Genomic DNA, 25,229 nt, shown 5'->3' with positions numbered 1-25,229 from the left:
TTGTGAGGCCAGCATTACCTTGATCCCCAAACCAGACAAAGACCCCATGAAAAAGGAGAATTGCAGACTAATATCCTTGATGAACAAGGATGCAAAAATTCTCACCAAAATACTAGCTAATAGGATCCAACAGTACATTAAAAGGATTATTCACCAGGACCAAGTGGGATTTATTCCTGGGCTGCAAGTTTGGTTTAACATCCACAAGTCAATCAATGTGATACAATACATTAATAAAAGAACAAGAACCATATGATACTCTCAATAGATGCTGGAAAAGCATTTGACAACATACAGCACCATTTCTTTTTTTTTTTTTTTTTTTGGGATGATCTTCCTAATTTATCTTATTTTATTTTTTTCCAATTTATTTATTTTCAGAAAAACAGTATTCATTATTTTTTCACCACACCCAGTGCTCCATGCAAGCTGTGCCCTCTATAATACCCACCACCAGGTACCCCAACCTCCCACCCCCCCGCCACTTCAAACCCCTCAGATTGTTTTTCAGAGTCCATAGTCTCTCATGGTTCATCTCCCCTTCCAATTTACCCAAAAGCACATACCCTCCCCAACACCATTTCTTGATCAAAACTCTTCACAGTGGGTAGGGATAGGGGATACCTACACCTCAATATTATCAAAGCTATCTATGAAAAACCTAGAGCAAATATCATTCTCAATGGGGAAAAACAGAGAGCTTTTCCCCTAAGGTCCAGAACACAGCAGGTCTGTCCACTATCACTGCTGTTATTCAACTTAGTACTAGAAGTCCTAGCAAAAAAAGAAATAAAAGGTATCTGAATCAGTGAAGAAGAAGTCACTCTTCATTTTTTGCAGATGATATGATACTTTACGTGGGATACCCAAAAAACTGCACTCCAAAACTGTGAGAACTCATACAGAAATCCAGTAAGGATATAAAATCATTGGACAGAAATCAGTTGCATTTCTATACACCAACAGCAAGACAGAAGAAAGAGAAATTAAGGAATTGATCCTATTTATAATTGCACCCCAGACCATTAGATACCTAGGAATAAATCCAACGAAAGAGGCACAGAATATGTACTCGGAAAACTACAGAGTACACGTGAAAGAAATTGAGGAAAACTTAACCAAGAAATGGAAAAATGTTCCAAGCTCATGGATTGGAAGAACAAATATTATGAAAATGTCTATGTTACCTACAGCAATCTATACATTTAATGCAATCCTTATCAAAATACCATCAACTTTCTTTAAAGAAATGGAACAAATAATCCTAAAATTTATATGGAACCAGGAAAGACCCCAAATAGCCAGAGGAATGTTGAAAAAGAAAACCAAAGTTGGCGGCATCACAATTCCAGACTTCAAGCTCCATTAAAAATCTGTCATCATCAAGACAGTATAGTATTGGCACAAAAACAGAAACATAGATCAATGGAACAGAATAGAGAGCCCAGCTCTGTGGTCAACTAATTTTTGACAAAGCAGAAAAGATCGTCCAATGGAAAAAAGTCTCTTCAACAAATGGTGTTGGGAAAATTGGACAGGCACATGCAGAAGAATGAAATGGACCATTTCCTTACACCACACACAAAAATAGACTCAAAATGGATGAAAGATGTTAATGTGAGACAGGAAGCCATCAAAATCCTTGAGAAGAATATAGGCAGCAACCTCTTTGACCTCAGCCACAGCAACTTCTTCCTAGAAAGATCGCCATAGACAAGTGAAGCAAGGGCAAAAGTGAACTATTGGGACTTCATCAAGATCAAAAACTTTTGCACAGCAAAGGAAGCAGTCAACAAAACCAAAAGACAGCCAACAGAATGGGAGAAGATATTTGCAAATGACATATCAGATAAAGGGCTAGTATCCAAAATCTATAAAGAACTTATCAAACTCAATAGCCAAAAAACAAATAAGACAATCAAGACATGGGCAGAGTACCTGAACAGACATTTCTGCAAAGAAGACATCCAAATGGCCAACAGACACAGGAAAAAGTGCTCCACATCACTCAGCATCAGGGAAATACAAATCAAAAACCACTGTGAGAGGGTGCCTGGGTGGCTCAGTGAGTTAAGCCACTGCCTTCGGCTCAGGTCATGATCTCAGGTCCTGGGATCAAGTCCTGCATCGGGTTCTCTGCTCAGCAGGGAGCCTGATTCCTCCTCTCTCTCTCTGCCTGCCTCTCTGCCTACTTGTGATCTCTCTCTGTCAAATAAATAAATAAAATCTTAAAAAAAAAAAAAAAAAACAAACACTGTGAGATATCACCTCACACCAGTCAGGAATAGTTAACATTAACCAGCCAGGAAATGACAGTGTTGTAAGGATGCAGAAATAGGGGAATTCTCCTATACTGCTGGTGGGAATGCTGGCTGGTTCAGCCACTCTGGAAAACGGTATGGAGATTCCTCAAAAAGTTGAAAATAGAGCTGCTGTATGACCCAGAAATTGCATTACTGGGTATTTACCCTAAAGATAAAAATGGAGTGATCCGAAGGGGCATGTGTACCTGAATGTTTATAGCACCAATGTCCACAATAGCGAAACTATGGAAAGAGCCTAGATGTCCATCAACAGATGAATGGATAAAAAAGATGTGAGATATATATATATATGTATGCACACACACACACACACACACACACACACACAATGGAATACTATGCAGCCATCAAAAACCCAAAATCTTGCCAATTGCAATGACATGGATGGAACTAGAGGGTATTATGCTAAGTGAAATAAGTCAATCAGACAAAGACAATTATCATAAAATCTCACTCATATGAGGAATTTGAGAAACAGGACAGAGGATCATATGGGAAGGGAGGGAAAAATGAAACAAGATGAAACCAGAGAGGGAGACAAACCATAAGACTCTTAACTGCAGGAAACATAATGAGGTTTGTGGGAGGGGCGGGGGTGGGAGGGTATAGGCTGGCTGGGTGTTGGACGTTAGAGAGGGTATGTGCTATGGTGAGAAAATTAAATACAAAATTGCGTTAGGTAAAGCAATGATTAGAGATCAATTAATAACATTAAATTCTTATATTTGAAAAGAAGAAATACCTAAAATCGATGATGTAAATTTCTACCCTAGGAAACTAGAAAAAAGAATAATTTAAAACTGAAATAAATAAGAGAAATAATAAACTTTAGAGAATTAATAAAATTGAAAACAGGAAAAGAATAAAGAAAATCAACAAAAGCAAAGCTGATGATTTGAAATAATCAATAACATTGATAAATCTCTGGTCAGGCTAATCCAGAATTAAAAAAAGAAGAAGAAGAAGAAGAGATTATCGATAACAGAAGTGAAAGAGGCCATCACTACTACTCCCATAGACAGAAAATGAGAGGCCATCACTACTACTCCCATGGGCAGAAAATGATTAATAAAGGAACACTGAATAACTGTATGCCCTCAAATTTGATATATTAGCTGAAATGGACCAGTTTCTTGAAAAACACATGTCATCAAAGTTCATGTGAGAGGAACTAGGTAAACATAATCACCCTATATCTATTAAAGAAACCTACCTATTGATAAAATAAGTATCATTTTGGAGATGTGGAGATTGTAGGAAGGAATACAAATTCTGCTAAAAGAAACTGACTCTAATATAAATACATGAAAGGCACTAGTGGGAGGTAGGGAACAAGGCCATGCTGTCCTAAGTAACTTTGGAAATGAGTGGAATCTGTGGACTAAAGGCAAAAGTACTGCACATAAACACTATTTGGCTGATAGATACATCTTTGATCTATCTTCTGAGAGGGCTTAGAAGCAATGACATACTCAGTAAAAACCTCCAGAAAGCCTATCCTGAACTGACGAAGTATGTCCAAGTGACACGGGGACTAACTGATAGAGCTACCAATGGCCATAGCTGAAAGAGGTTGCTATAAAATAAGAAGAAAGTATTTATTGAACTGTAACTTGAAGTATAAAATAAGTATCCATGAATTCATACTCTTAAATGATGGAATTAATACATAAATGAGGAACAAGAGATAAACTCTTTGCAGTTGCATTCCAAATCACTTCGTAGATACTCTGCCTTTACAAAGGGAGAGCATAACTCCCCACTACTTAAGTGTGGGTTATACAGAGGCACTTCCTTTCAAAAGAACTCTATAGAAAGGAAGGGAAGAGTAAGGTCACAGTAGAGACACCTAACAATTACTACCTCAGGTGACAAAGTGATCATCAATAGTGCTAAATCATATTGATAGGATTCTCTTCATTCTCTTTCTCCCCAAACCCCATTACCCCAGCCTAATCATGAGAAAATCATCAGACTATTTCCAGCAGAGGAACATTCTACATGATACTTGACCACTACTCCTAAAAACTGTCAGAGCCACTAAAACAAGGAAAATCTGAAAATCTGTCACAGCCAAGAGGACATACAAGAACCAAATGTAATGTGGTATCCTGGAGGGAATGCTGGAAAAGAAGCAATTAGGTAGAAACTGAGGACACTTGAATTAACTCTCGATGTGAGTTAGTAACAAGACATCACTATGGGGGGGCGCCTGGGTGGCTCAGTGGGTTAAAGCCTCTGCCTTCGGCTCGGGTCATGATCCCGGGGTCCTGGGATCGAGCCCTGCATCGGGATCTCTGCTCCGTGGGGAGCCTGCATCCTCCTCTCTCTCTCTGCCTGCCTCTCTGCTTACTTGTGATCTCTCTCTGTCAAATAAATAAAATCTTTAAAAAAAAAAAAAAGACATCACTATGGGTTCATAAATTTTAACAAATGTACAATGTTAATATACGATGGTATTAGGAAAAACTGAGTGCATATGGGAGTTCATTGTACTAGTTTTGCAACTTTTCTATAAATCTAAAACTGCCTTAAAAAAATAGTCTAATAAAAAAAAAAAAAGAAAAAAGATACAAATCCAAAAAAAAAAGAAGTAGAACAAGAAGGAGGAGGAGGAGGACCAGAGGAATTTAGAGACTAACGAAAGAATTCAGTCTCTTTTTTTCAGCTGTAGGCCTCAAGGTATAGAATCCATTCAGCAAACAGTCCACAACAAAGCTCCTTAAAGGTAGCTTAACTGACCACGATTATAGCCTTTGTACATGTTTATGCTCTATGCTGAAAACATTTTTTTTTTTAAAGATCACAAGTAGGCAGAGAGACAGAGAGAGAGAGGAGGAAGCAGGCTCCCTGCTGAGCAGAGAGCCTGATGTGGGGCTCGATCCCAGGACCCTGAGATCATGACCCCAGCCAAAGGCAGAGGCTTTAACGCGCTGAGCCACGCAGGCGTCCCTGCTGAAAACATTTTTTATGGTTTCTTCCAAAATGTATATTCTTCCATCCCTGGGAGGAGTGACGGTCTGCATGATTTTATCCATGAGATATCTTCAGGAAAGCTGCCCGTCTGGCCCTTTCCATAAACATTTCTGCACACTACTACAAAGTATGGTAGTTGACTCCATGTTCTTTGCTTGTACTCATACAGATCTTGACTTTTTGTGTATGTACGTATTGTTAAAACCTCATTTAGTATAATGTACAAAATGTCACTTTAATACTTACTAAGGAGATGTCATGGGCCATTCACTGGTCCTTTCAACATGAGTGGAGCTGATTTCCTATTTAACACCCACAGAGGCCCTGCTCAGTACCATTATCTCTTGGAGAAGCCCTCATCACAACTGGCTTTCCCGAAAGCCTGCCTTGTGGGGGGGATCCTGGGTGCTGAGGACCTCTACTATTGTTTGCACCATCACCTGCCTTGCTCCTAACACATTGTTGATGGTGCACCGAAATCAAAAGACCTGTCAAATGAAGCAGGCTCACGTGGGAAGTAGAGTGCTGATGCTGTTTCCAGGTCTGCCCGATGCACGCAGCAGGAGTCAGAAGGTTAAATGAAAGCATGTCTGTGTTGGAAAGCAATGATGGCAGAGCTGATAATCACCTGGTCTGGAAACCCAGGCAATAAAGGCAGGAAGTAGGATATTTTTAAAGGGTTTTAAATGTTTCTCTGCATTGCTCCCAGCTCCTCTGTGTCAAAATGTTCTTTACTGGATGCCTGACTTAGGAGCCCAGAGTGTGGTGAAAATGAGTGGTTATGGCATATTTTAAAGCATGATTTCTGATGCAAGTAATGAAACACAATTTGACCACTGCTGCTGTTAAGAAATTCTGTACCACTTTCTGCACAGGAAGAGCTATGCCATTTGCAGTCAAATATCAGCCCATTTCCCTGGAAGCAATATACCCTTTCTACGCACGGGCTATAGCGAGCTCTCCTCCTCACTCCCAACCCCTATGACCCACGTTCTCACCTCAGCCATGTGCCCCTTTCAGCCAAGGCGACTGAGCACATGCCATCATTCCCTCTTCTGAGAGAATTCTTTGCTCTTCTTATACTGTCAGGTCAGCTTCCAGACCTGCCTTCCATAAGCTCTAAGAGGGCTGTTCACTATTGACCGGAGGCCTTGGCAAATTCATTTGTGGGGTCATTGGATTAATCTCTCTCACCTACAGTAATCAGTAAGCTCCTTGAAAGTAAGGACACTGTCATTTTGGTTCATCAGTATATCCCTGGTCCTTATTGCTGTGTCTGGTCCTTTCCAAATATTTAGTATCTATTCGAATAGATGAATCTATGAATCTATAGTGAATCAGTAAGTTAGAACTTGATATATATAAAACAAGAGGTCAAGTTTTAAGCTAGAACTATTCAAAGTTAACACTGATTCATGCTATAAAGAAATTACCTCTTCTGCCCAACCCCCTTACAACTATCTGGCGAACTTCGACCCCATTCCCAAGACTCAGCTCGTCTGTTACCGACTTTGGGCAGGATTGGTAATCCCCCAGACCACCCTAGATGTCCTTTTCCATTCCCAGATAGCTCTGTGACTTCACGTATCTACATTAAAGAACAAGTGCTGTATATGCTTCCATACTTGTTTGCACCGTGAGCCTGTGAGCGCCCCAAGGTCAGGCTCCGTCTCTTCTGTTTGTACTTTGTCAGATCTTCTTACAGTGCCCAGCATAGAGAAGTGTTCAGTAAGTATTACAGAATAAATGGATGCCTCTTTCTACCAGTTATCAAGGTTGTAGTAGGCATTAAATTCTTCAGACTCTCCTAATGCATGCAGATATTATCTTTCAGTTCTTGCTCATTGAACGTTAACTCCCATAAACCTACCTTTCCTGAGAGGGTTCTTGAAAAAAGGGTGGGAAGGGAAGTATAATTTTATTCCCTTACTTCTCACTTAGGTGTACTTTCTTTCGATTTTAAGAGAAAAGGGATCATCTCCCTTTTAACACCTTCTCTTTCTGATCCCTGAATCAGGCTGAGAAGTGTCATTCAGTCCAGAGGTTATAATGCTCGCTCCAACTCTCTCTCTCACCTGGGACACAGCAAATGAGGTCAATTCATTTGAGTCACAAACGGGTCAACTGTAAATGACCGCAAAGCACGAGATGCTTCCACAGCAATGCAAGGTCTAGTTCTGCTGCCTCTAGTCAAGTATTTCCAGGGTATCATGTTGCTTCGCTGGACTAGGTGTTTCACATCTTGTTAAATGACTGTAAAGTGAAACCCTTCCCCATGAATGTTTAATGGACTTAAGGGAATGCCAGACGCAGACAATTCATTTGTTAAACACTGCAGTTTGCAAAGAATTTCAAGTAGCTAACCTGGGCTTCAAGATAAAATAAAGACAGATTTGCCTGATAGGGTGTCGAGCAGGAAATTTTCCCTCCCAAGGATCAGGCTGTGAGTGGATAACCCATCACCTTCTGTGTAGTGGAAATAATGATAGAACTCCTAGGTGGGCATTCAGAGTTTCCTAATGGACACACTATGCAACTTGAGCTTGGACTCTGGATTTCCTCACTACTCTGGACATTTGGGAAGGATAATTTTCTGTTGCAGGGAAGGGCTAGCCTGTACATTGTGGAATAGGTACCATCACTTCTGCCCTCCTCTGCTTATGGATGCCTCTCCAGTTAGAACATCTGAAGTCTCTCCAGATTTTGCCAAAAGTTCTCTGGGGCAATAGTGCCCCCTGTTGAAGCACTGCGATATAAAGATGTGAGTCTGGCTTTCTGCTACTCATAAGCCGTCTTATCAGAGAGAAGCTTTCTCAAGTCTTGAGTCCCATTTCCCTCTTCTGCACATAGTGGGTATAAATTAAGTCGTCGTCGTTAGGACAAAATGAGGCGATGTATTTATAATATTTAGCATGATTCCGTGTATGTATTCAGTCTATGGGATTTGCTATTATGATCATGACTTCATTCATTATTGTTAGTTTTTAACATTGATGTTGAAGAAAAAAAAGGTAGACCTATGAAGAAAAACTGCTTTACTGAATTCTCTTCAATACATCTGCTCCAATATTCACGGAGAAAATTTGAACCACACATCAGATTGCTGCTTGCCCTGGGACCAGGGCTACCGGGCTTCCAGCAGCACAGATGTCATCTATGTCATCCTTGCATATCTTCAGCGTAATATGGAAGGAGAGCAAACGCTTTTCAAAGTTTCTGTTCCTGAGGCGCCTGGGTGGCTCAGTGGATTAAAGCCTCTGCCTTCAGCTCAGGTCATGGTCTCAGGGTCCTGGGATCGAGTCCCGCATCGGGCTCTCTGCTCAGTGGGGAGCCTGCTTCCTCCTCCCCCTCTGCCTGCCTTTCTGTCTACTTTGGCTCTCTCTGTCAAATAAACAAATAAAATCTTAAAAAAAAAAAGTTTCTATTCCTTTCCAATGTATTACTGATATATGTTCTCCCTTACTATTTTCTCCCATAATATACAACACTAAGAACTACAGTCCAATTGTTATTTGGTTCTTATAACAAAAACAGAAGCCAGAGTGTCAGCAGGGACAAAGCTCACCAGATGGAAGACTTGACTCAAAATAATATGGACTGAGATTTTACCACACAGTCAAATGTTCAATGTAAATTAAAAAAAAAAAAATTATGTTCTCCTATTAAATTAGCAAAAGAAATGTTGACAAAGGTATAACAAAGCTGGTAGTCACCCACGCTGCTTTCTAGCACTGAAATTGATATGTGCCTCTGGGAAAGCAACTTATTTATTCCAGTCCAGTCTGGTTAAAGGGACTGCTCAGGCCAGTCCGTTGGGCCCAAGCAGGCAAAGTGTAGAATGCTATGGCCAGCATGCCTGTGTCTCCTCAATGCACGTCACTCCCCTTCTTCAGGGTACTTACAAGCCTTCCTTTCCTACCTATTCTCTGCCTAAACTCCCAGCCCAGCCCAAAACTGATGATTCCTTGAAATGTATTGTCTTAACTGCCCACACCCCAACTCAGAGGGAAAAAAAAACTGTCCTATATATATTCTCTTTACCCAAAATGGGAGAAATATAAAAAGCCACTTTCCCACATCTTATCTTGGGCCCTATGGGAATGGTCCAGTTGAGGCCACCCTCCACTGCCCTGGCTAACATACAAAATGTGGGTATGGGTGGGCCAGAGAGTGGAGGAGAGGGAAAGAAAAAGAAAAGAAAATCCACTGTACCCCCAAATCTTTCAAGTGTTGGAACCCTTAAATTTTGTAATTTCTTGCTACTCTAATTCTAATCATCCCAATCAAACGAGGCATGGGGAAACATATGAGTGAGGAGTTTATTTTCGTATCCCTTTAATAGTGAACAATAGGAAAGAACAGGAATGTCCACAAGGAGGGAAGGATGAGGACACTGTGAAGTGGCCACTTTGTGGACAAGTACACTATCTCCCAAATGAGTTCATGGAGAGCATAAAGCAGAGACAGAAAATGCTATTGATCATCTGTTTGGTGAAAATGAAGGATACAAAATTTTATGTGTATTTTAGCTGCAACCCTGTAAAATATATAGGGACTGACAGAGACTCTTCCCAACCAAACTCTAGATAGCCTCCTTTGAGCCCTCTTTTCTACTGTGCCTTAACTTTAGCCTCTAAGAACTGCAGATTCCCAGCACAAATGATTTCATTCACTCATATCCACACCAAAATACTTGAGTAAACTTTAATATAGTCTCTCTCGCTCTCTGTTTTTTCATAGCCTCTAATAGCCTTCACCCCTAGAATGACCCTGACCTTCCTTAAAATGCCTGCTTGAAAACCTAAACCAAAACCAAAACCAAAAACTCTAAAGCCTTTTGCTGTGCAGAAGCTTTTGATTTTGGGAGAAGATATTTGCAAATGACAGTACAGACGAAAGGTTGATATCCAGGATCTATAAAGAACTCCTCAAACTCAACACACACAAAACAGACAATCATATCAAAAAATGGGCAGAAGATATGAACAGACACTTCTCCAATGAAGACATACAAATGGCTATCAGACACACGAAAAAATGTTCATCATCACTAGCCATCAGGGAGATTCAAATTAAAACTACATTGAGATAGCACCTTACACCAGTTAGAATGGCCAAAATTAGCAAGACAGGAAACAACATGTGTTGGAGAGGATGTGGAGAAAGGGGAACCCTCTTACACTGTTGGTGGGAATGCAAGTTGGTGCAGCCTCTTTGGAGAACAGTGTGGAGATTCCTCAAGAAATTAAAAATAGAACTTCCCTATGACCCTGCCATTGCACTACTGGGTATTTACCCTAAAGATACAGAGGTAGTGAAAAGAAGCGCCACCTGTACCCCAATGTTTATAGCAGCAATGGCCAGAGTCGCCAAACTGTGGAAAGAACCAAGATGCCCTTCAACAGATGAATGGATAAGGAAGATGTGGTCCATATACACTATGGAGTATTATGCCTCCATCAGAAAGGATGAATACCCAACTTTTTTTTTTTTTTTTTATGGTCTCTCTCTTTTTTTTTTTTTTTCAATTTATTTATTTTCAGAAAAACAGTATTCATTATTTTTTCACCACACCCAGTGCTCCATGCAATCTGTGCCCTCTATAATACCCACCACCTGGTACCCCAACCCCCCACCCCTCCACCACTTCTAACCCCTCAGATTGTTTTTCAGAGTCCATAGACTCTCGTGGTTCACCTCCCCTTCCAATTTACCCCAACTCCCTTCTCCTCTCTAACACCCCTTGTCCTCCAAGTTGGGTATTCATCCTTTCTGATGGAGGCATAATACTCCATAGTGTATATGGACCACATCTTCCTTATCCATTCGTCTGTTGAAGGGCATCTTGGTTCTTTCCATAGTTTGGCGACCATGGCCATTGCTGTTATAAACATTGGGGTACAGATGGCCCTTCTTTTCACGACATCTGTATCTTTGGCAGGATACAAAGTCAATGTGCAGAAATCAGTGGCTTTCTTATACACTAACAATGAAAATACAGAAAGGGAAATTAGAGAATCGATTCCATTTACTATAGCACCAAGAACCATAAGATACCTGGGAATAAACCTAACCAAAGAGGTAAAGGATCTGTACTAGAGGAACTACAGAATACTCATGAAAGAAATTGAAGAATACCCAACTTTTATAGCAACAAGGATGGGACTGGAGGAGATTATGCTGAGTGAAATAAGTCAAGCAGAGAGAGTCAATTATCATATGGTTTCACTTATTTGTGGAGCATAACAAATAGCATGGAGGACATGGGTAGTTAGGAGAAGGGAGTTGGGGGAAATTGGAAGGGGAGGTGAACCATGAGAGACGATGGACTCTGAAAGACAATCTGAGGGGTTTTTAAGTGGTGGCGGGGTGGGAGGTTGGGGAAACCAAGTGGTGGGTATTAGAGAGGGCACGGATTGCATGGAGCACTGGGTGTGGTACAAAAACAATGAATACTGTTATGCTGAAAATAAATAAATAAATTTTAAAAAACAAAACAAAAAACCTCTAAAGCCTCCAAAAGCGTGTGCTGTTTGTTCTAGGCAACATCTGAGGAATAGCTCCCACCTTTCTTTCTGGGAGCATTTACTTGAAAAAGGCTTACAACTAACTCTAAGCTGCCCTTTGTCATTTTGAGATGTATATGTGTCTCCCCCAGCTCAGAAGTTTCTTTCTCCAGGACCTGAAAGCCAAATCTTTGAAATGTAATTAGGAATGACAGGACCTCTGTCTCCCCTTCTCTGTGGAAGTACAGAATCCTAAACTCCATTAGTTGCCAGCTAACACACAGCTGGCAAATACACTGATTTTTCACTTCCCCGACTCTGTCGAGACCCTGCTGACTTCTCTCTCTATTCCCTCATTCTTACTTTAAAACAACCAGTCCCCTCTATGCAAACTGAAGTTGAGTTCAGCTCATGCTGGAGCTTCTTCCATAATGCAATGATATATTACTGATTAAAATCTTTGCTTACTGTTTTAACTAGTGGCTGCCTTCGTTTATCGTCAGCAGGTCCAGTTCCTAAGGAATTGAAACCCTCCACACTGTGTTTGTGTGGCGAGGTGGCGAGATAATACCCAGAAATCATTAGCAAAAAACATCCCTTCTATTAGAGGAAAGAACAGTCCCCACATAACTAGGATTACAAGTTTAACAAAACTTTGCTGGGAAGCAATTCTGATTTATGAATTCACACTAAACATCTAAGTACATCTGTTATGCATAGAAAAATGGTGACTTTCTGGGTAATGATTTTTTAGAATCACAAATGATGTACAAATTCCCAGTGATTTATGCATTTGGAGGGGCATGAATATGTCCTGGGTGATTGCCTATTATACTCAAATACTAGGTTTATACCAGGGCCTTTGTTCCTTCCTTTTGTGTCTCAGAATCTGGAAGTGCAATCTTATATGGGGGCAAAGAATTCGCTAACCTGAGAGGAATATTTCCGTAAGTCTTAGATGATATTTGCTTGTCTTTAATTAAGTGTTTTGCAATCTGTTGCAGAAATGATTAAAACAACTGTAGAAAGAATGTAGGATTCAAAGAGCTCATATTTCAAGTTCTGCTACCTATTTAAGGTTTGGTATTAGGGCATACTGGCTCTGAGAATACCAATCTCCCTTCCCACTTGTCTTACCTTTGACATCTCTCAAATCCCTTAAATTGGAGTTGCTTGAATATAGTACACATTCTCAGGATTCCATGGCTTCATTTTTTTTCTGTTTCTCCTAGTCTCTTTTCCTTTAGACTTTGACTAGCTAATGAACCTTTCACCCATCTACCTCCTTTTGGTTTCCTCCCCAATCTACTGCACTGTCAACCATGTCAGCCCACGAACCCCTCTGGTTCTGGTGTCTTTATCTCTTACTACAGTTAAGTTCCCATAAGGTAGAGAACATTGGATTCCTGGTGCCCAGCACCATTTTCTGACACAAAGTAAAAATGTAAGTCATATGGAACAAACAACTACAGCTCTTTTTGCTTCCAGAGATTAATTTATATTGCACAGTGTAATCAAAAGCTGAAATTTAATTTTTCTGTTTCAACTTGTACATGTGCATTTGCACACACCCAGAACTGCAAGATGATTTAAGGAAAAGTACTAAAAAGTACTATAAAGTACTGAAAAAAAAAATCTACAAGTCTGATCCCAAGCTCCCCATCTCTTCTGAACTGGAAGCACTGAGGTGGGCTGGGGGAAGATATATACAGAGAGGTAACTTACACTTTGCAGCTGGACATGATTTTTCGCCAAGTTCTCTGACTTTGCCATTGTGCTGGATGCTTTGAGGCTATAGTTTTTACCACTTTGTGGTTCTTTCAGCTGCTCTTGAATTTGTTTAGCTTGTTTCCTGCAGGTTTAAATAAACACATAAATACTTACATCATTTTATTCTATTCATATTTGGGGGGTTCATTCATTCCCAACATCTATATTTGTCATTTGTGAAACCTGGAAAACTCAGTTAACAAAGAACATCCTTCCCTCATTTTCAACCTGCCAGCCCCATCAGATAACTTCTAATCTGGAGAGAAGCTGGTTTTATCCATCAACATCCTGGGATTCACACCCAGTGGTATGTCGAAGGAAGACAGAAACATAATACATTGTCCTGGCCCCCAGGAATTCAAAATGGCCCTAACCCTTAGTGCTCAATGGTAAAGATTTAGAAATGCTCTGAAGTAACCAATGGAAAAATTTGAAGCTTGGACCTAACAGCCACATATAACATAGTAACAAAGTTACATCTCTATTTGTTTCATTTACATTTCCAAACATGTATAGCTTGAACACATAGCCTGCATATATACCGTAAGTATATTTCCTCTTCTACAATTTAGCAATAGCTCATTTATTATTATCATTAGATCTGAATGTGAAGATTTTTATTTCTACTTTGTAAATAACAACTAAAAAAATAGTTAACTCTTGAAAGAGCATCTTAAAATGATGCCAAGCATCATTTTAAGTGTTTTCCATGTATCAACTCACTTATTACTTGTGATAATTCTGTGTGATGGAGCATTAATCTATACTCATTTAATATATGAGGAAACAGGGGCACAGAGAAGCTAAATAATTTTTCCAGAGTCACATTGCTAGTAAGTGGTGGAGGTGAATTACTCTCAACCACCACTTCGGACTGTCAAACCACTTGCCTATATTCCTACAGCGTCTCAGTGGGAACTGAGATTATTCTCAAGTTTCAGATTCTCACCAAAGTGCTCTTGCCTGCATACGTGGGTGACTGCTGCTAACCATAAGGATGCAACAGATTACTCCCTTATTAACTGTTCTCTTCTAAGGGCTTTGCATTAATTGTCTATCAGCAGAAGACTCAATACCCAGAAACACATATGCACACACACACTGCGGAATTGTCCAGCCCACCCCAAACTTTTAACTCTTCCCAAGATCCCTGTCAAGGATAGAGCCTTTGGTGGAGTATGTACATGGTCTCCTGCAGAAAACTTTTCCTGAGAATGGGCTTGGGTATCAGTCAGACTGTGATTTGAATCCCAGCTCTGCCATCCAACATTTTTGCTTTGATTTACTAAATTGAAATGACAGTTTTCCTAAACTTCTTTGAGCCTAAGTTTTCTCATCTGTGCATGGTGTTGTAAAAGCTAACTTCCACGGATACTGTGGAAATGAAATGTGAGAACATCTGAAAAGTGTTGATCTGCTCCCCTTTTCATCATTTAGTAAGCTTAGTTGTATGGGCAGATCCTATAGAGAAATTAGAACATTGGCTCAAAGATAAAGGAAAATATTGTATTAATTGCATCTCTCACAGGCAAGTGACAGTGTTTGCTACCGGATTTGGAAGCTCTGAGAATCATTAACTCTTTTGAATTTACAACAGCAGTGATGTAGCTCTGTTTAAAAATTACTTTTATATTTTCAATTGTTTGGGGAGTTTTTATCTCCAGTACTTTTATTGCTTTAATCCAGTTGTAATAATCTATCTATGTCCTAAGAGATAGTCTGTAGCCTATTGTTAAAAATAAATTTGTCATATCAGCATTATACAAAGCACATTATAGCCACAAAATTCCATCAGGGATTCACTGATGAAGGAAACAGGAGATCAGGAGGTTCTACTTGAAAAGGGGTTTGGCACAGAGTAAGGACCCAGCCTTAGTGAAGGATTAAGTAGTAGAAACATTGACTAACTTTCCAGTAATTCTGTAATTCAGTGTCTGAGAAATGCCAGCATCTAAAGGAATTCTCCTCATAAAAATGTGTGATTGCAGTTTCCTAAATCCTTTTATATTTTGCTTTCCTTTACTGGCTTCTCACTCAAGTCCTGACTCAGTAATATTCCAGAATAAGCAGGCTTTCCTTTCTGAACCAGCCTCCTTCTCTACACATCCTACCCTGTCCCAAACACACATACTTTTGCTCTTTCTTCCTTCATCCAGCAAATGGGAATCAGAACATGAGAGGGGTCTGATTAAAATACCATTACCTCTCTCACAAGAGTCAGTGCTCTGGGAAAGAGAAGATAAGGGCTTTCCACACTGGAACCCTACTCGCCTAACAATGTCAACATTAACGTTTTGTAGTTCATTGAGTTTTAAGTTTCTCTGGTCCAGTTCATCAGAAAAGAAATGATATATAAATTATGGAATATCAGGCATTCCAAGTCCACTGGTAGGCACTGTTTGTAATGTTGTGGGACGGGTTCCTGGGAAAGCAGGCACTTAGAGGGAGACAGCATGAAGGATTTTTATTAGGGGAGGCTCTTTGGATCAACAGCTGTGGAATCATAAGAAGGGAAGCAGGACAGGGCTCAGGGAAAAAAATTGGAATGTAATGCAGTCTCAGTGATGCAGATCCCAATTCCTTGGGATGCTCAGAAACCAGCATGGCCTTGCACCCTAAATTGGGGCAAAGATCTAAGTCTTTGGAGCCTCACATTGACCTGTCTTTGGAGGTGGGCTATCTCAGGTCAGAGGAAGGGAAGTTTTATTATATTTGTTTTAGCAACTGGAGGACTAAGATCTTCATTGCTCAAGAGAATCAAAGCTGCACATCAGAGCAACCACTGCCTATCTTTAACGAGCTTTCCTTGGGTTAAAATCTTTGATTTCAGAGGATGATAACCCTGTGGTCAGGGCTGGTTTTTACTGGGAGCACCATTTTTTCCTTTTTTCTTCTGTTTTTCCCAGTCATGATCATTACTCATCCTAGCTTCTGTCTCTTGGAACCTCTCTCTTATCTCAGTTCCATTTTTTAGAGTTGAATCGTGTCTTGCACTTCCCAAGTCTACTAAGGACTTTGACAGGCAGCTTTACACTTCTTATCCACGTGAGTTGAAAGCAAAAAGAAACCTGCAAAAATTTACAGTTGCCATGTGAGCCCCGTCAGCCAGATTTGAATAGCTCAACTAATATTTCTAATAACTTATGGGAGTATATGAGCTTATTGGAAGTGATGAGAAGATAATTTCTTTCATTGTGTCCTTTAGAGTTGTGGAGGTTCAATGAACTCAGAAAATCCTCTAAATCCAAGAAGGTGTTGATCGCTTCTATCTCATCCTGTTATTTCCCTTCAAACTTTCATCTGCTAACAATTTACTGTAATATTCCATGTAGCAAGGCCATGCCTTACCAAGGGTCACAAGACGATGGGCAAAGGACCAGAGTGGCAGGACCTGAGGGATTATGGATTAAAATATAAATGATCCAGGGGAATGTGAGCTTTTGTGTAACTCCTGACTTTATCTGGCTAGGAACTATGTATCCCAGTATATAGAATGCTGGTTCAAGTGAATTTATTTAAAAACCAATAATGGAGAGTTCCTAGAATCCTAGAAGACTTGGCACTTCCAAGATGAAGTCAAACAAATGATACACGTTATTACAACATTATGGTATGTGTGAAAGTAAGGAAAGTTCGAGGTAGAGTTTGTCTGTGCTATTATCCCTGAGATATGGGAATGGGAGTTAGAATTCTGGGAATGAGTGGAAAGACACATGTGCCAGTCTGCTATAAAAGTTTACATTGCTTTCAGCTATGTAGATTAGGTGTTTGTGTGACTCCTCTCAGGCAAAGAAAAATAAAGGAAGACCTTGTCTGGGAATTGTGCTAGAAGGAAATACACTCTTGGTCTCTAATGAGAAATATAACTCCACCTGGAAAAGGCTTCAATTTTTTATTATTACTTTGTTATTCTCACTTTTTTTTCCAATTTATTTATTTTCAGAAAAACAGTATTCATTATTTTTTCACCACACCCAGTGCTCCATGCAAGCCGTGCCCTCTATAATACCCACCACCTGGTACCCCAACCTCCCACCCCCCCCCGCCACTTCAAACCCCTCAGATTGTTTTTCAGAGTCCATAGTCTCTCATGGTTCACCTCCCCTTCCAATTTACCCAAAAGCACATACCCTCCCCAATGTCCATAACCCTACCCCCCTTCTCCCAACCCCCCTCCCCCCAGCCTCACTTTTTAAAGTTATTTAATTTTTTAATAAAAGTATGTCCCAGCTGGGCAGGCGGAAAGACAACATCCTGATTAGTGTTCCTCCCTTGGCTCAGTTCTTGGAGTCCCCCACAATGAATGATATTGCACCGTGTTTCCATTAAACCCTGACACCTCACTGAGCCCCAGGAGGTGGTGTTCATCGCAGAGCCCACATCCTGCCTAGAGAGGAAAAGATTGACAGCTATGAAGATGGCGGTCCTTGAGGAATCCAGCTGCTCTCCACTCGTGTGATTGTCATAATCAGTCTTTCCTTTCCATGTGGTACAACTACAAATTATACTCTAAAAATAAGTGATTAGCCACCACTCGATGGTAATTTGCTTATTGTTAAATACACAATTTCTCTCCTGTACACAGCACTTGCGGGGAGACCCTTCCAACGCCCTGCGGCGTGTGATTACCCCCTCATGTCCCGGTGCGTGCTCCTCACTCTGCTGTTACACAGCTTCTGAGTTCCAGTGTGGAAATCCGCAGGTGTTAACCGTATTAAGTTCTCATTATTTACTCTTTGGAACACTACGCTGTGCTCTCTACACTGTTATCCCATTAATCCCTAACAAATTCTATAAGGTAAATATTATTTTCGGCCATACTTTACCAAAAAGGAAACTGAGGCTGAGGGACTGGATGCAATTTGCCTGATAATATATAACAAGCAAGGGGGCAGCCTGGAGATCTGAATGCAGGTATGAGTGAGGCAGGTACAATCCTGACCAGAGGCCACATAAGCTCCCTGAGAGGACATACCAAGCACTATGGGTGGCACCAGTGCACGGTATTCCTGATTCGCCCTACACGGTTTCACCTTCCAGCATCTAGCCAGAGGACTGTGGGAGCCGATGCGGTACGGTAGTTTCGAGCATGCAATTTCAACAAGGGCTGTGGAAATTCAAAGACCCCATCTGTGTGGCTTTGACAAATTAATATTTTAAAATTAAATTCTGTTATTATTTGAAAAATGCAGCAATAATGAACAATTGAAATTGTTGTGAGGATTGGGGGATAATGCAAAGCCCAGTGTCCCTGACAAAGAGTTAAGTTCTCAAAAATGAACACTAATAACTGTCACAGCCAAGAGTTGCCTAGGAGACATGACAATTAAATATGATGTAGTAACCTAGATGGGGCCTGGAACAAAGCATATCGGGTAAAAACTAAGGATCTCTGGAAGTATGAACTTCAGTTAGTAATACAGTATGAATATTAGTCATTGTGACAAATGTAACATACTAACATGAGACATTAATATTAGGGGAAACTGTGTCTAGGCTATGCAGGATCTATCTGTACCATTTTCACAGTAACTCTGAATATCTAAACCTATTCTGAAATAGTTCATTAAAAAGTAATAGTTACCAATTATGGATCCATGCCCAAGTTTCCACTCTTTTTTAAAATAATAATTGCTGTTCTTTTTAAAGATCAACATATACAACATGCAGACAGGTGTCATAGACTATATCTGGAAATGGATCCATTTTTAGAAGAGCGAATGGGGAGACAAATATAGGTCCAATGAAAAGCAATTACATATTGGCTTGCATTTCAGACAAGCTGTAGGAATAGAATCTGTGCCAACTTCTTAAGGCTTGCATGACTTAAATAAAATTTCCATAAATAAAATACCTTTATCAAAGATCATTTGGAATATATTTGTATGTATATATAGGTATGTATATAATTTATTACACATTATTAGTCAAAATTAGTACCTTTATCAGCAGAAGTTTTGGTTTCTTTTTTTACGTTTATGTATTTATTTGCTTAAGTAATTTCTATACCCAACATTGGGCTTGAACTCACGACCCTAAGATCAAGAGCCACATACTCTTGACTGAGCAACCAGGTACCCCAGAATTTCTATTCCTTAGAAGGGGAAGTATATTTGACATGTGTTTATCGACTGATAAACCAAAGTAGATCTTGCAGTATTCATATTTCATATTAGGCTGAAACCTTTATGGATATCAGGTAAAAATACTATGAAAGAAAAAGTACTTTTTTTCCCCAGAAAAGCCTAGATATTTGTTGATAATGCTTAGATCTACAGCAATGACTTCTCTGTTCAGAAGTGTTAACCCCTAAGGACAGGCAGACACTGAGGCTTTACTTTTGGCAGGTAATCAAAAATTGCAAAGAACATAGAATGTTCATGATCACAGAGTGGAATGATCATTATGTGTACCAAAGAGAAACCACACACACATACACACACGTATGCACATGCTGCATATACTCCCCACAGTCTGTAAGAGATTCTAAGTCATTCGGAGATGTTTGATGGACCCATTCGCACAAGATCCCTCTGCCTGTAACACAGATGGTGAAATTAAAGAAAGACAAAGTGCTTTCACTGAGAAGTAACCTTGTAGCACTTGAGAGAAATGGTCTTACTTGCTTTTGAAGTAGAATGCTGCACAGAACATGCCCACGATGACAATTCCAAAGATGATACATGAAATTGACAGCACCTGCCTTTGATAAACTTCTTCACTCTCTGCGAATTTGAAAAACAGAATTAGAATGGATGTTAGCAGGGCACAATTTCCAACCTTTTACATCTGATTTGTAGGAGCTTTTCGAAGAAAACTTTTTTGTTCCTGTCATGAATAGGAAAAAATGAGGAAGTTATTATGATTCAATTTCTTTGCAATCATCTACTGGCTAGCTGGTTGTTATTTTTTGTATATACAGTTAAAACACACTTATATACAGATATCACAGTTATGAATCTTATTATCAAAAGACATTCCATAAATTTAGCATGTACTGGGATATATGTTTTTGAAATTTTGGTGGGCCCAAAATAAACTTCTAGAGAAATATGTGTCCTCCAGAATTTTCCTGAGCCAGTGATGACTTCCAATTTATTTTATGTAATACTGATGCCACTGTATTTTCTGATTTGGTCCTCAGCTGTCTCCCATTCATCCATTCCTTACTATGATTTATATTACTAATGAAAGGGGACTTCAATAAGTATGTGAATATTTATTCACCCATTTTTGACTTCCTCAATATCAGTGATCTGGCACAGTGATCTCAACCTCTATTACTAAGATCATATCATATAACTTCTTATCACAAAAAAATAAGAATTCAAAAATAAGGATGTCACTTTTTAGCCATTACCATTTACACTCCCAGTTCATTTCTGAAATATGTCTACTGAAACAGTTCTCTCAGATCATGAAGACCTTTTTATCTATAGATCTCAGAACTTTCTGTTAATTATCCTCCTCTTGTCTTCATTTTCTTTCTTTACACAGCAGGGAGACTATGATCCATGATTAGTCATTCACTCTCTTGCAAATACCATCAACTACTGATCTCTTTCTCCTCCCTTTTTACCCATTTGGCAGAATAACTCATACAAATCCAAGAAGCTGCTTTTTTCATACCTCTACCTTGAGCAGCTCAGAATTGGGAGAGAAGATTATACAATCAGGAAGATGGGATCAATAAAAGTTGACAATGGCATTACTTAACCTAGACATCTAATAGTGACTAAAGACCTCATCAGTCTGCTGCTCTGTTTTTCTACCTCCTCCAAACCACTCAAACATCTGACTTACTCTCCCTCACTTTCAGATCTCCCATATATGTGACAAAGAAAAGGAAGTCTGAATAGTATAAATCTTCTCTACTTACAACACAAAATATACAAAATCAACTGGATCTATATCTGTTCATTTTGTTTCTCTCTTAACATAGTGTAGTATTTCTCAAACTGTACAGTGTATTGGAGTCATCTTGAGAACCGAAGGAGACTGCCACCTACATTCTCTCCTAGAGTTACTGATTTAGGAGGTATGAAGTGGGGATAGGATATCTGCATTTTTTTTTTTTTTTAAGTTCCAAGGTTTCCAAGGTAATTTTGTTGCTGCTGGTCTGTGAAACAAGACCAGTTGAGAACAACTGAATAGACTAAAATCTTCAGAACATGTAAGAATAGGGGAAGTTTTTTGTTGTCGTTTATGCCAACATGGTATGGTATCCATTTTGGACCTTCTAAGTAAAAATATTTATTTAAAAGAAAGTTTCAGATATATTGCATGCACACTAAAATTAGAGAATGATTATTTGGGGAAAATGTTATATTTTTGTCAAAGACTAATTCCTTTAGATGCCATTGTCTTCTATCATCTTGGGGTCTTCTCATCACTTAAAATTGAAGGGAAGGGGGGGGAGCCTGGGTGGCTCCGTGGGTTAAGCCGCTGCCTTCGGCTCAGGTCATGATCTCAGGGTCCTGGGATCGAGTCCCGCATCGGGCTCTCTGCTTGGCAGGGAGCTTGCTTCCTCCTCTCTCTCTGCTTGCCTCTCTGCCTACTTGTGATCTCTCTCTGTCAAGTAAATAAATAAAATCTTAAAAAAAAAAAAATTGAAGGGAAGGGAACACATTACAATTCATTCTATGATACCAGCATTACTGTTATACCAAAACCAGACAAAGGCATAAAAATGCAATGACATGTTGACATATATCCCTGGATTGACATGCAAAAAATCTTAACAAAATTTTAGAAAATCAAATCCAATAAGATGTTAAAAGCAATACATCATGACCAAGTGGGGTTTATACAAGGAATACAAGGTTGGTTTGATTTTTAAAATTAATCTATGTGATTCACAATTTTAACAGTCAAGAAAAAGTATTTAATTATCAGATTAGAGGGAAAAATTGCTAACAAAATCTAACATTCATTCCTCATTAAGACTCTCAACAACTAAGAATAAAAGGGAACCTTCTCATCCCGATAAAGAGTATCTATAATAATCTCTACCCAGGTATAAAAGACAAGTTGCTTTTCCCCTGAGATCAGGGATACAGTAAAAAAATCTACTTTTACCACTTCTGTTCTACACTGTAATGTAGGTTTGGCCAATGGAATAAGTAAAAAATAGAAATTACAGTCATTCGGTTGAGGAAAGTTGATGGAAAATCATCTTGTTCTCAGACTATTTGATCATCTATGCAAAAAAGCTGATGGAATCTATAAAGAGCTAGTGTAACTAACAAGTAAGCTTAGCAAGTTTTCAAGATACAAAGTTGCAGGATAGACAATACAAAAATCAAAAATGCATGTCTATTTAGTAGCCACAAATAATCAGGAATTAAGATGAAGGTATCACAGAAGCATCAAAATACAGTTTGAAGAGGTACATTTGACAAAAGATACACATGGCCTATACATTGAAATCTACCATACATTACTGAGATAATTTAAAGAGGACCTAAATCAATGGAGAGATATATCACATTTATAAATTAAAAGACTCGATATTATTAAGATATCACTTCTCTTCAATTTGATGGGTAGATTGAGTGCAATTCTATTTAAAATATCAGGAGGCATTTTGCTATTGTTGTAGAAATCAACAAGATGATTCTAAATATAATATGGAAATATAAAAGATCTACAGTAGCAAAATAACTTTTTCATAACCAAGAGAGCAAAACTGTAATAGTTAAAATACTTTATTCCAAGACTTAATATAAAACTATAGTAATCAAGGGAAGATGGTATTGGCCTATTTATAGACAGATAAATCAATGGAACAAAAGAGTCCAGAAATATATACAAACATAGGTGGTCAGTTCATTTTGATACAGATGTCAAGGCATTTAATGGGGAAAGGATATTTTCAAAAAGCACAGTGTCACAATAGTATAGCCCTATCCACTAAAATGAACCTTAACTTCATACCTTATTCAAATATAGGTTCATGAGGAATAATAGACCTTAATATAGTATCTCATACTATGAAACTATTAGGAAATGTAGAAGAAAATTTAGTAATATGGGTTTGACAAAGATTACTTAACTATAGCAGAAAAGATAGAAGCTATAAAATTTTTTAAATGAACTTTTTCCAAATTAACAATATTTAATCTTCAAGACAGTCATGAAAATGAAAAACAAAACAACAACAACAACAACAAAAAAAAAAAAAAAAAAAAAATAAAACAGCACATTCTGGGAAAAAAATCTGCAAGATATGTAATCAACAATAGACTTGTGTCTAAAGTATATAAACATCTCTTATTCAACAATAGGAAAGACAAGCAACCCAGTTTAAAAATGGGCAATATATCTGAATGAACACTTCTTCGAAGGTATATATAAAAAGATGTTCAACATTGTAGAGTTGAAAGTTAAACTATAATGAGACACATGGCATCACTACTAGAATCACTGATATTAAAGGCTGACCATATGAAGGGTGTGAACAATTTGTATTCTCGTGTACTTCTGGTAGAAATGAAAAATGGTATAACCACTTAAAAAATAGTTTCATAAAAAGTTAATCATATACCTACCCTATGACACAGCCATTCTATCCCTAAGTATTTGCCCAAGACTAATGCAAGCATATATTCATTATGTACATAAATATTCATAACAGCTTTACTTGCAATAGCAAAAAACAAACGAACAAAATCTTGGGACAACCCAAAAGCCAATTAGCAGGTAAATGAATAAACAAATTGTGGTATAGTCATACAATGGAATCTCACTTAGTAATAAAAAAGAAAGAACTAGTCCCCTGGGGCTAATAATACATTATATATTTGTAAAAAATAAAAAATATATATATATAAAAGAAAGAACTAGTGATAAAAGTAATTCTACACATGAATCTCAGACTAACTAGGTTGAGTTCAGTAAGTCAGACAAGAAAAAGTGTCTGTTGTGTTATTCCAGTTATACAAAATCCTGGAAAATGGAGGGGCGCCTGAGTGGCTCAGTCTGTTAAGCACCTGCCTTTGGCTCAGATCACGATCCCAGGGTCCTTGGATGGAACTCTCTGCTCATATCCCTTTCCTCCCCGCTCATGTTATCTCTCACTTTCTCTGTTGCTATCTCTGTCTTTCTCTCTCTCTCTCAAATAAATAAATAAAATCTTTTTTAAAAAATCCCGGAAAATGGAAACTAATCCATAGTAGCAGAAAGCGTGAGTAGATTACCTGGGGTCAGGAGTAGGGAGGAGTGGAGGAAAGAGACCACGAAGTGGCATGAAGAGATATTGGAGAGTCATAAATATGCTTATTGTCTCAAATGTGATGATGTTCTCATGATAAATACTTATGTCAAAATGTATCAAATGGGGGCGCCTGGGTGGCTCAGTGGGTTGAGCCTCTGCCTTCAGCTCGGGTTGTGGTCTCAGGGTCCTGGGATCGAACCCCGTATGGGGCTTTCTCCTCAGTAGGGAGCCTGCTTCCCCCCTGCGCCTCTCTGCCTGCCTCTCTGCCCACTTGTGATTTCTCTCTTTCTCTTTCAAATGAATGAATAAAATATTTTAAAAAATGTATCAAATGATAAATTTCAAATAAGTGCTTTATTTTATGTAGCAAATATAGTAGCAAGTATAGTAACAAAATATTAATTCTGAGGGACAAAAGAATACAGGGAATATAGAAGT

At 38.9% G+C, this 25,229-nt stretch overlaps 1 protein-coding gene across 13 annotated transcripts in view; it reads right to left on the bottom strand.

Annotated features, from left to right (window-relative positions):
* NRG3 (neuregulin 3) overlaps window positions 1-25,229 on the bottom strand; it is a 1,054,218-nt gene that overhangs the window by 18,122 nt on the left and 1,010,867 nt on the right. For all 13 annotated transcript variants that reach the window (XM_044239944.1, XM_044239952.1, XM_044239946.1 and 10 more), the window contains 2 exons: window positions 20,199-20,301; window positions 13,532-13,658 (listed from right to left, as the gene is read on the bottom strand). In XM_044239944.1, coding sequence (XP_044095879.1) covers window positions 13,532-13,658; window positions 20,199-20,301 — 230 coding nt within the window. The remainder of the gene's footprint in view (window positions 1-13,531; window positions 13,659-20,198; window positions 20,302-25,229) is intronic.

This window comes from Neovison vison, chromosome 2, assembly GCF_020171115.1.
Source record: "Neovison vison isolate M4711 chromosome 2, ASM_NN_V1, whole genome shotgun sequence".
Classification (NCBI taxonomy): Eukaryota; Metazoa; Chordata; class Mammalia; order Carnivora; family Mustelidae; genus Neogale; species Neogale vison.
Note: the sequence above shows the minus strand (reverse complement) of the source record. Positions and strands in the feature narration are given on the sequence as shown.